Raw genomic sequence first — 12,325 nt, forward strand, 5'->3', positions numbered from 1 at the left:
GTACCACGTCTACTTCAACATCCAAAGGTAGACACCAGCCTCCTAAGCCAGCATGACAATCTTCAGGTAAGTCTGGCTTTCTTTGCGCTTTTACGCACGAAAAGAAAACCAGAATTTTCTTACCTCGGAGGCTCTGAATCTTCACCACCACCTCGGCGGGCTCTCGCAGACTGCGCGCCAGGTACAAACGCCCCGAATCCCGCTCGATCTGGACTGGTGAGTCGGCTTCGGATATCACTTCAAACCACCGTTGATCGAACCTCTGGTCAGGAACTGTGAACACTAGGTCGCCAACTCTGACGTGGTCCGGAACGGTAACTGTGTAGGTCAGCTCCTCGGACAGAGCCCGCGGCATCCGTCGCGCTCTGTTGGACCGGCGGACGTTGATGCGCAAGAACACCGGCTCACCTATCAGTGCTAAATCTCCTCCGTCCTTCACGTAAAGGCGCAAAGTCACCTGGCTGAATCCAGCGAGAGATCCTGCTAGGCTCACTTGTCCGTTTTGTGGATCCACGTGGAGCAGGTACAAGTCCGGTGATGCGTAAAAAGTGACATGTCCATTGCTCTCCGCGTCACCGTCCTTTGCGTCAAAGCGAGCCAGCTCGGTTCCGGGCGGCGTTAATTCATCTACTTCAATCGTCTTGTTCCCGCTGGTAAACAGAGGGATGTTGTCGTTCTTGTCGGACACCTCAATCTGGACGATGGCTCGTCTCCTCATACACCGAGTTGGCAGCTCCACCATCAGTTCGTACATAGCTATAAACTCCCGGTCCAGTGCTTTTGCGGAGACCAAACATAATTGCCCTCGATGGACCCGATGCCCGCGGTAGTGAACAAGTCTGAAATCTGACGCGTAATCTCCCTTCAAACTGGCAGTGAGGTTCGCACCGGGGCAGTTTGCAGCTGTGACAGAAATTACCACCCCTTCCACTGGCGTCCCAGCTGGAGAGTTCTCCGCTATCTGGCCGAAGTAGCGCGCTGGATGTCCGTGCTGCGCAGACAGACACACCGGTGAGACGTGAAGCAGCAGGAGCGGGAGCAGGCATAGGGTGTGCAGGATAACCGGCCCAGTTACGGCTTTGGTCATGTTTCCATCAAACCCGTTTCACTTGCACAAGATAGCAAAGTGTCCGCTAACGGGTCTCTGTTTCTTAAAATGACCCAAACAAAAAGATTTTACGCATAAAAAAGAATAGTTATCTCCAGGAAAGCGCAAAGTTCCCCAAGGAAAAAAAATCAAATAATCTAAATATTCCCATAAATTATGCCAGTTTAACTTGTAAATCAGTTAAATTGTCACAGGTAAATGTGATTGCTAAGAAGAGCTCAAAGTCCATCTAAAATGCAAGGAAAACATCAGTAACACTATCATTCAGCGCTCTCCTCTCCAGTTAATTAAGAATGAAATGACAAGAGACTTTTACGCGCAAATAAGATAGGTCTTCTTCCCCACTGCTATTGAAAAAATATGGATTAAGCAATAAAAGTATTATTAAAATAAGCAAGTCTTCAGAGCATATTTTTCTTAGTCCAGCTGCAGTATTTCCAAGTTGGTCCAGCGTGTCTGGAGCGTCGCCACTGGAGGATGGAATAGACTAACGGGCACAGAGATACCCAACTGCCTCCATGTGGATCTGATGGCACCGCCTACCAGCGTGGAAGAGAGAAACTAATCACGAAGCAGGAGCAGCACTGAGTGACAGGATGAAAGACCCACCCACTGACAGGCTGAGTCAGCGGATGGGGAAAGAGAGCAGAGAGAAAGGGACCAACAGGGAGGTGGGGTTTGTGGGTAACGTTAAACCTTTCTCATCACGGCCATGGCAAATTTGAGACGATTTTCAATCAAAACTGAGGACCCCGATAATCTCTACCAGATTTACACAACACACGCTGATGCAGGTTCAGCAGGCCATTATAAAAAAGGGATAGTCTTTTCTCCAAATGAACTAAAATAACTTTTATTTGTTGGTTTGCTTTGTTTCTCATAAATGAAACACGTCAAAAAGTATTAAAAAGATCTCAAGTTAACTTAACCATTTGCTACATCAAGTTGCACAATAACTGAGGAGTAACCCCACATCGTTATCAGAACATAATTTTATTCCCACTATAAGACAAAACAAATCCTCCAATCTGTTGTGACCTTTATGAACATACTGCAGCATGAGATACATAAGCCTCTGGTTTAAACTGTCAATAATCACTGTTGAAACATAATTAATCCTTTGATTCATATGGTAATGCTATTGGTTTGGATTTGTGTTAAGCAGAAAAAAGCAACAACTAACAACAAGTTGTTGTTGTGATTAGGAAAGATTATGGTTTGGCTTGAAATGAGAACTTTAATTTCATGCAACCATTAAAGTCATCTTTACAGTAATAGCATGTGGTAAGGTTATAAAAGGGTCATGGCTAAAAACCACAAGTGATTATCAATTTGAAAAGGAAGAGTAAATTCCTGTGTTAACAGCCATTCATTAACCCCAACATCCCTCCTATTGTGACGTTGCTGTAGTGTCACTAAATGTAGTAATTTGTTAATGTCATTACCAAACTGCTTGGCAGTGCAGTGGTTAACACTGTTGCCACACAGCAACAGGATTCCTGGCTCAAACAGGCTTGCTAGCTTGAGTTTTCTGTGTGGAGTATGCATGTTTTTCCTATGAAAGTCCAAAGACATAGGTTTTAAGTTAACAGATAATTCAGGATTATAACAACCTTACACTGCACTCCAGTGTTAGCTGGAATAGGCTCCAGCCCCTTGCCCTGATAATTGGTTAAGAAAATAAACAATCAATCTCATAATGTTCACATCCACTAGAGGGCGCTGTCACCTGAACGTCAAAATCTGAGATTTTGAGGCATTTACTGAAACTACTAATATTAATATACTGTTTTCTCGTGATTCCTACAAGTCAACCAAAGCCATACTATAACTAGTAATGTATTAATATTTTGGTAAAAATGGTATGGACTCATTTATCATGTCCATATTACAAAACAAGAAAACAAGCCTGTTGGTCTCCTGGTTTGGTATTTCCAGTCAAGAGGTTTGGAAATGAGCAAACACTAACATTAGCTAAAAATTCCATTATATAAACTGCAGGTTAGTCAGCGTGTCTCTTTGGAATACATGCACTACAGATGTTCCACTGAACATGTATTACAGTGCCTAACATAATATTCTTACACAATATTGAAATTATTTTTCAAGTTACAGCATTTTAAAGTGTTGACTCTTAACCAAATGCAACAAACAAAGATCTTTGTTACATTTACTGTCTTCAGTTTGATTAAACTCAACAAGTCCTATCATAATCAGAAGACTTGTAAGTTGGTAAGCTTCCAAAAAAAAGGTCTAAATGTAAACTTGCTGCTGTACAATCTTTACTGTGTACAGTCCTATTTTATCCAACATGATATAACACACCGTCACACATGAAAATCTACTATCGTTCACGGATCTTTAACATTCACATAACAAAACTCTGTTTTGACAATTTACTTCCCCCCCTGTTCATTTCCTGTGTGTCCTGTTTATCAGATCAAACTGTGCCAATAACTGGCTTGAAAACCCTTAGTCTGCATGTCGTTTGCTGTTTCCTGTCTGCAGTAATGGCAGCGGCCCGTAGCAGTGTAATTTATCAGTGGTTCAAAGATTTCAAGTGACAAACAATCTAGTTCTTCACACACATTTTCCCCTCTGTTAGAGATTAAATCAGCCACGTGCGTGTTTGCCTCATGCAGGAAATCCCTCTGAAGTTTGCAAAAATGAGAACTTGTGTGCTTGTGTTCATTTTATTATCATTCATAAAAGCAAAATGAAAACTTTCTCAAGCCTTTGATCACAGACTGGAGGGCGAGAGGAAGCAAGTGAAATGATGTGAAGTGAAATGACATGCAGAATGAAGGAAATCAATTTAATATGTGAGCCCAAAAAACCCCAAAAAATGCTCCCATCTGTGTTCAAGAACAGAGTTCGGTGCGGTATGAAGTTGTCCTGCGTTGTGACAACTGAAATTGAAGTGAAACCAGAAGTCTGTGGTTCTGTTCTGGTACGAGAATCTCAAAGAAAATACCATTGGCATTACTAAAGAACTAACTTTGAACAGAACCACAATAATGTGTATTGTGGCTTACTTCATTTTCATATGTTAAAATAGTACTTTCTTGGGTAAAGTCCCATTTTTTTCTTGAATTTTAATTCCTCTTGAAATCTCCACTGAAAACTATTTCTTATTAGTCCTTGAAGTCTAGAAAATGGCATCTTCGCGGGACCTTCATGAATGAATGGATGGTAGTTGAAACCTGTCTGTGGTAACAACAGAAGGAGAAGACTGAGCACTGTGGAAGTTTAAAAATCTGAGTGTAGTGTAGTATTTTACTGCAGAAAACAAGGGCACATTAAGACATCTGGTCTCATATATCAGAGTGCAGACTGAAACGTACGGTCAGTTCAGTCTGCATGTATTCCAGCCTGAAACAAAGCAGCATTTTTTTCCCCTTTTTTAAGCAATCACAAGCAGAATTTGTGATCAGCTTGACATTCTTGTGTTTGCAATTTAGCTTAAGTTCTCTGAAGCTCATGTAGCAGTGAGCCACTGCTTCAGGTCTCAGTTTATTCGTGCTGATTTGCCTGTGCAGACTCGCATGCACTAAGGCGACACGATGGCTGCACATTCAAGTCAATCGGTCATGCTTCTTCAAGCCCTCTATCAGGAAACAACCAAAAAGAGGAACCTAATTTGAGTTACAAAAAAAAAGTCAAAACTTCACTGCACAAATCAGATATAATGCTCACAGAGAACAACAACAAAAAAAATTGTATGAGTGGCTCAAACAGAGAGGCTAAAAGCTTGGAAATAGGCATGCAGCTCCACTGTTGATGTTCCCGTGCTGTGTCTTCAGTTGGTGGATAAAATATCACAGCAACATGTTGAGTTTCTAAATGACGGATGGAACGTGGCTGAGCAGGTAAATCCTTCTTATACCTGTGTTAACATTAGTCATAGTTGATTGGATTGAAGGAGGTTGGTGCCAAATCCCCCTAAAATATTTCAGTCTTCCAAACCAGCCCAGCTTTAGAGAATGACAAGCAGTGCTGGCTTGCTTTTTGAAGAGACTTCTGTTGCAGTAAAGCAGAAGAGGTGTGACAGCTAATGATCTCAACCATCATGGACAAAGGACAAACCACAAACTTTATTTTAAAACATTCAAACAAGTTGAAGTTTTGATCTTCAAACATCTCCTCGAAAACAAAATGTCCTAAATCTCAAAAATGTAAAGATTATTATATTATCTTAAATATCATTTGCACATATTTTACAAAGTTCTTCAATTTGTACACACGCTTCAGTTTTCAGTAATATCCCTACTGTCTAAACTTCAAATCTCTCAGAAAAAAAATATCCCACTGTCCAAAAAAGTATTCACGTTTTACAAATGACATTGACTTACTTTTACTCTACACTAATCAGGCCCCATCTTATCTTAGCTCCCAGTTTGGATTCAAGACACAGACACCCTTCCCACTGTTAAAATAAGGCTTAAAAAAAGACATGAAACAGCACATTTTTAGCAGATTTTATATAAAATTAAGAGTTTTGTAATTTATTTTGAAAAACAAAAACTTGACTACATAACTAATGAGTTATTTTCTCAGTGGCTGCAAAACTATGCTAAACTTTGGTTAGTGCAGAGGTCTGCAACCTTTAACACCCAAAGAGCCATTTGGACCCGGTTTCCATGCAAAAGAAAACACTGGGGGACGCAAATTCTATTTGACATGTAAAATGAAGATATCACTGTATATATTGTTTTTTACTTTTATGCTTTGTGTGAACAACTAAGGTGTGTTACTTATGAAATCCATGAAGTGCTACAGAGAAAATTACATTTTATTTATGTAATTAACACATTTTGAACTCTTAAAGAAATATAATAAAAGGAAAGACACCCAGCTGAACTAAAATGATCCATGTAGCAAACAAAAACTGTTGTGAGCCGCCACCCTTATATCGCCTTTGGGCTTTTGGAGCCTTGGCCTGGCTTTTAAAAAAGTAATTGGAAAAAAAGCACTATGCTGCTAAAAACAGAAAAATAGATATTTGCAAAGTTCTGCCTAAATATGTATTTTACCTGGTTAATGTGTGTGGCGGGGCGTGGTCTGCCGCGCCGCTGCAGGGGAGGCGGACGCACCTGAGCGGCACCCGCAATCACGCCTCGCCACCTTAATGTCTGTGCTATCTGTGCTGTTGTGTTGGTATGAGTCGGTCTATGAGCTGAAAAGCTACAGCCGGCTGTATGCGAACAGCAACTGTATGTGAAAAGTGGTCAATAAAGAGATGTTGAAAAGCATGTTCATGGAAACATCGTCGGGTCTGCTGTGATATGTTTACAATGGGACTTCTGCTCCTGAACCTCTGCGCACAGCGTCTGCAAATCGTGGCTGTATGAAGTCACTTTTATCTTTACGCAGGTCTGTAAGCAGTCATCTGTGAGGCGTGAGCAGTGTTTGTTTTTAACATAGTTCATGGTGGAGAATAGCTGCTGACATAATGTGGATCCGAAGATCCATAACTGGCCTACCTGAGGTTGAAAGTCTCGATAAATGCACGGCGTTTCGGCGGATATACCGGCATCCGTGAGTGTGACGCTTATTTTGAACGATGAAAAAAATAATAGAATATAATTTCATTTTTATATTTCAATATCACAATAATCTTCCAATTTAGAACTACAAGTTAAAAAAGAACTAACATAAATAAAAAACACTTCAGCTAAATACTTTTAATTTATTTTCCCAAACCACGCAGAGCCGCACTATAAGGACTAAAGAGCCGCATGCGGCTCCAGAGCCACAGGTTGCCGACCCCTGGGTTATTGGATGGAGCTCCCCCAGTAACGCTTGTTTTATTGTACAGCGGTTATGTCCATTTGCCTATGGAAAGCCTAGAGACAGGGGTTTTCAACCTATGCAAACATACTCTATGCAGCACTCCAAAACCCAAATCTGTGCAAAGGTTGAATGCTATTTGGTTAACAAGTGGGCTGGAAGGGGGAAGGGCGTGACATGCTTCTTCACCAGCAACAGTAGAGGCATGAAAAAACATCAAAGATCAGAACAGCATGAAAAGCACAGACAGTGGCTGTAGCAGATACCTTTTATTGCTTTTAACAGTCAGTTTCATTTCAGGTCCTTTTATGTTATAACTGCGCTCTTCTCCACGGCTGGCTGATGGTCCAGCAACAGCACAGTCAAGAGTAGCATACAGGCTGCTTGTTCCTCATACTTTGGACACTGCCTCCATCTGGCAGAACAGGGTCTCTGCCGGTAGACAGGCTCAGGTCTGTTAATGTAGTCTCAATGGAGAACCACGTTGTGCTGCTCTGGATCATTTGCTTAAAGATTTTCCCTGCTTAAACCTACCCACACTTACTAGATGATTTTCTGTGAGTTGGGTATTTTGGAAGTGGCAATGAGTTCACCGTGCCAAGTACATGTGGAGACCATCAGCTGCAGGTACACCTAACTGTTGCCAACAATCTAACCTCCAATCTAACTGTCCCATGTTTGAAATGTTGAATGAAATTATGTAATCTAAACAAGTCACTTTACGATTCATATCCATAGTTGCCATTTGACTAATAAGGCATAAACCTGAGATCAGACACCTATAAGTATTTTTATAGTACTTTTAATGAAAGACAGTGTAATATTACTGACTTTGTTTTAAAGAAGTTACCATTCACTTGTTTGTGACTTATATTTTGACTCAGGTTACTTCACAGAAGATGGCAGAGTGTCACTCTGTTCAGATTAACTTTAAATAGACATGTAAGTCATGTCAGTCTGCTGCTGCTTTCTGAGAGGCACAATCATTTACACCTGACCTGTGAAAATAGAAAAAAATGCCAAATACAAAAGCATCCAAAGTGGCCTTTCCCCTTTTATGCTAATCCTCAGCTCTCTGTTCCTGTCACGCATATCTACACACAATAATGGTCGGGATTTTCAAAAGAAAAATTTAAATATCCTGGAGCTGGGTTTTGTGCACAGTTGAAAACTCTTGAGGTGCAATTTCAGTATACCAGCAGGAGGGCAGTGTCAGAAGCTGTGTAAAATACAGTAGGTTGTGTGACAAAAGCGCAGACAGCACATAATGGTGGGGGAAGGAGTTAAATCCACTGATTTCCTGTTCTACATGTGGAGAGCACCTTTGACAGCATGTTTGTATTAATACTTATGCCGTCTTCTCAAAGACAGGAGTCCAGCTGCATTCCTTTCTCATGGACTGGAACTGTGATTCAGACGTCCGTGGTGAATCTTTGTCGACACTACAACATAACCTACATAAGTTGCCAATACCATTATCACCATTTGTGCTTTTGTGTGGTGTCTTTATATGTTACTTTCCATTTCATATTATTATCTTACTGGGTGGATTACTTTATATTATAATTGTGGAAAACTACAGCACACGAGGAGCAGGAGGCGAATGTAAGGTAAGTTTGTTTTTGTTTTTTGTTTTTCCCCCCCAGAGAGATATTAATGAGTATTAGGATTTCTGATCATGCCACAATAGGAAACTTAGTTATGGTTGTGACATAATGCCAATGTAGCAACCTATCATCTTGTTTATTTAACTGGGGGTAACTGTTAATCTAAATAGTGCTGATCACATCATGTGGACCTATGCAAAAACAATAGGGACATGTTCTCATTCACACATTCTTCATCTATATGCTGATCTGCTTTGGTTTTAGTTTGTTGTTTTCCATTGAGTGATTAGTTCCTTCTCTAATTCTTCTCTCTAATAAGCAGCAACCAACCACCCAATCAACCCAGTGACATCATACTCTCTTACTTCAGTGCTACACTTAATACACAGATTGTTAAATCCAGTTTTTCAAACAATGTTTAGTCTGTGACAGGAGTAGGTGTACATTGGGGTTAATACTTTACCTTACTATACTTTAGAGTAACAAGAATGTGTGTAAGAGGTGGGAACTCATAGCCTTTTGTGACTGACCTTGTTGCATTAATATTTCTGGGAGTTCCTTTCTCAAGGCCCAAATACAGGGAGGAGACTATTTAAATAAACTGCTGATTAACTATTGTTTGGGACATTTTACTGCTAATTGCATCAACAACACAGAAAAGAATTCTTCCTGTTAAAAGGGAGTTTTTCCTTCCCACTGTTGCCAAGTGCTTGTTTATTATGGATCTTTTGATTGTTTGAGCTTTCCTTCTATTACAGGGTCTTTACATAGCAATATAAATCATCCTGAGGTGACTGTTGTTGTGAATAAGTACTACATAAACATAACTGAATTGAATTCAAGTTAATTTGTGTAAAGGTTCTGACGCCTCTTCAGTACAATTGACCTTATTTTAGAGCACCGCCTCATTTTCTGTAAGTGCCCGCACATGTATGCATTTATTATAATAAGTCCCTAAATATAAATGTAATGCCCTCTCTAGGTTTAAGTTATATAAATATCTGGAGTAAAGTACAAAAGTTTTCTCAGATTTTCTAAAAAGGTTTGGTTTTCCAAAATTTGCAAAAACTTCCCATTGTTAGGGACCTGCCCATGTTCTACCCACGTTAACTTAGTTTCAGCATTTCAGTTGTTAAAGTTTCCCAGATTATGGCTCAAATATGACATTGTCATCTATGGAAGCAAGTTGGAAAAGGTTTAATAAACCAAGGTGTCTTTTATTCTGGTTAATTACCATAATATGCCATAACAGGCCTTGGCTCAGTTACATTCACTGATGATATATGTTTTTACCCAGCGGCAGCTTTGCTAAATATACCCGTTGTACTACACACACCTTGACAACCTGCGATCACACTGGGCTCATTTCATTATGCTGCATGATGGGATTTCACCACATGCAAACGGGTTTAATTAAGCCGAAAGTTATTAGTCAGTGGAGTGTGAGTGAATGGATATGTAAATGTGCAGTGGTGCAAAGAAAAATCTGATCGCATGTATAATTGGATGCAAGATAAAGAGGCTTAATAGCACGGTGGTGAGCTTGCAGTGTGTCATTAGCTGATAGATAGATGCAATGTAAACATGATTGCCTACAAGTTTATTCAGACAGAAGTGATCGGATTATCTGAAATCATTTTCACAACAAGGTAAAGACAAAAGGCCAAAAAGTTAAAATAAAGATCTAGAATTAATAAGAGATTTCATTTCAACAAGTTTCCTCTTAACCTGTAAAAAGTTCAGAATCACGTTAGCGAGACTCTTCCTTGTTCTCTCCTGCCGAGGAGAGAGGAAAAAAACGAGTGAGCTGTGATGAAAGAGTGGACTGAGTGGTTTTGACAGGACATTCGACACCGTCTTCTCCGTCACACTGCTTCACTGTAGGCCTTGACTGCGGTGATTTAGCTTCAGACAGCTGTCAAGTACAGAGTAAGAGGAAGGCGGAGGAGGAGTGGGTCGGAAAGGTGATGGTTTAAATCCCCAGACTGAATAGGGCAAAGGTAGAAAAGCGAAGGTCTCTAAAATCAAACTCCAGAACCTAATATGGTTTGATAGACACATCAAATCAAACTGATGCGGTAATGCTAAACAGATGTGAATTGTTAAAAGAAGGTTCTAATAATTTACATGATAGCAAATTAACAACCAGTTAACTATAGCTAACGATCATTTATTGCTTTACCAGATGCTTTGTAACCCTCATGCAAGCTCCTACAAGCTTTCAGTTCTTGAGGGGAACAGACCAAGTATATGACAGTGATACTGACAGTGAGAACATTTTGTTTGCTCCACACTTTGGAGGGAAAAACATTATGGTTATGTACCTTGCATTTATTTATACACTGAGACATGCCTTCGGTATGATAAAGGGAGCCTAAATCGACAGAGGATCTTCATGAAGTGCACAACTGGTGCTGACTGATGCCTGACAAACTGTCAGCCCGGGTGTCAGACAGGACGGATCAGTTCTTCTGACCAGTGGACTAGTCAAGTATTTCCCTGGACATGGTGTTGTTCTGTTGCTGTTCGGTTTGCTTATAAGAGATCATCTGGTTGTTGGGATTTTCTCTGTTTTCTTTGTATTATTGTAGGATCTTTACCTCACGATATAACATGCCTTGAAGCAACTGTTTGACTAACAAAATAAATAAATAAATAAATGGATAGATAAATAAAATTGAACTGAACTGCATCACAAACTTGAATTAAATTGAATTCAGTTTTGACTTTTATGACTTTTTTTATCACCAGAAAAAACAGATAACAGACATAAGATTATATTTAATAAGTTTGCTTTGCCTCATTCCCTGTATTGAAATCGCCCAACCACACAGTCAGACATGATCATCAGTAGCACCAACACTCTTCCCTATTATCTCATGAAAGGTCATTGTTTATTTGTAAAGTTTCTTTCATGAAGTTTTGTGCTAGGCTCATCATAGGACTGAGGAAGTTTTCAGAGAGGAGTCTCAGAGGTAATATTCTCTGGGAATAGAGCTTATGATATTCACACAGATATGAACAAATGTGCACTTGATTTCAGCCAAATGGCAGAGAATGCCGATCACACAGATGGACGGAGGAGACCACCAGCAGCTTTGTTGGAGTTAGTGGGGTTCAACACATGTACAGTGATATGAATACCACAGCTATCGCTTCCTGTGACCTACATAAATATCTAGATATCCATCCAGATTTCTTTGTTTTCTTTTTTTCTGTTCATTAACATAAATATCGAATCTGCCAGTCACATGACAACAGCTCCATATATTTGAGCATCCAGACATGGTCAAGGCAACCTGCTGAAGTTCAAACAGCAGGGGGAAGAAAGGTGATTTCAGTGACTTTATAGGTGGCATGGTTGCTGGTGCTGATGAGCTGGTCTGCGTATTTCAGGAACTACTGACCTACTGGAATTTATTTATTCAAAGATACCCTGAAAGCACAATTGAACCTTAAAACAGCCTTCCTGCAGCAGTAAAAGACCATACTGGATGTCACAGCTGATAATATGAGAATGAGGCTACAATTTCCCTGGGTCATGGAAACTGAACAATAGAAGACTGGAAAAACACCTTGTACAGAACAGAGTCGGCATCAGTAACCACAGATGTGACATTGGTTGCCAAGTGGCTTGCAGAGCATAGCAATATTGTAGGCAGGTGGAGAGGGGTTAAATAAGTGCAGTGCATGTGAGACTTGACGATAGGATCAGGGTCCTTCAGCATTTACCTGGAATTAGGGAACCCAGAGCAACCCACCATTATATAACATGTAGTGGTATTGTAACAAGTTACTAAGTGCACTTACAGTATTGCTC

The 12,325-nt window shown here is 40.2% G+C and overlaps 1 protein-coding gene across 1 annotated transcript in view; it reads right to left on the bottom strand.

Moving 5' to 3' along the window:
- The window catches only part of LOC102196329 (neural-cadherin), a 134,000-nt gene extending 132,658 nt beyond the window's left edge, over positions 1-1,342 (bottom strand). Inside the window, exon 1 of the mRNA XM_005750821.1 lies at positions 124-1,342. Within this exon, the coding sequence (XP_005750878.1) occupies positions 124-1,087 (964 nt within the window). The 5' untranslated portion in view covers positions 1,088-1,342. The remainder of the gene's footprint in view (positions 1-123) is intronic.
- Positions 1,343-12,325: the final 10,983 nt, after the last annotated feature.

The sequence above is a fragment of the Pundamilia nyererei genome, unplaced genomic scaffold (genome assembly GCF_000239375.1).
Source record: "Pundamilia nyererei isolate P.nyererei 1_Seehausen unplaced genomic scaffold, PunNye1.0 scaffold00289, whole genome shotgun sequence".
Lineage (NCBI taxonomy): Eukaryota > Metazoa > Chordata > Actinopteri > Cichliformes > Cichlidae > Pundamilia > Pundamilia nyererei.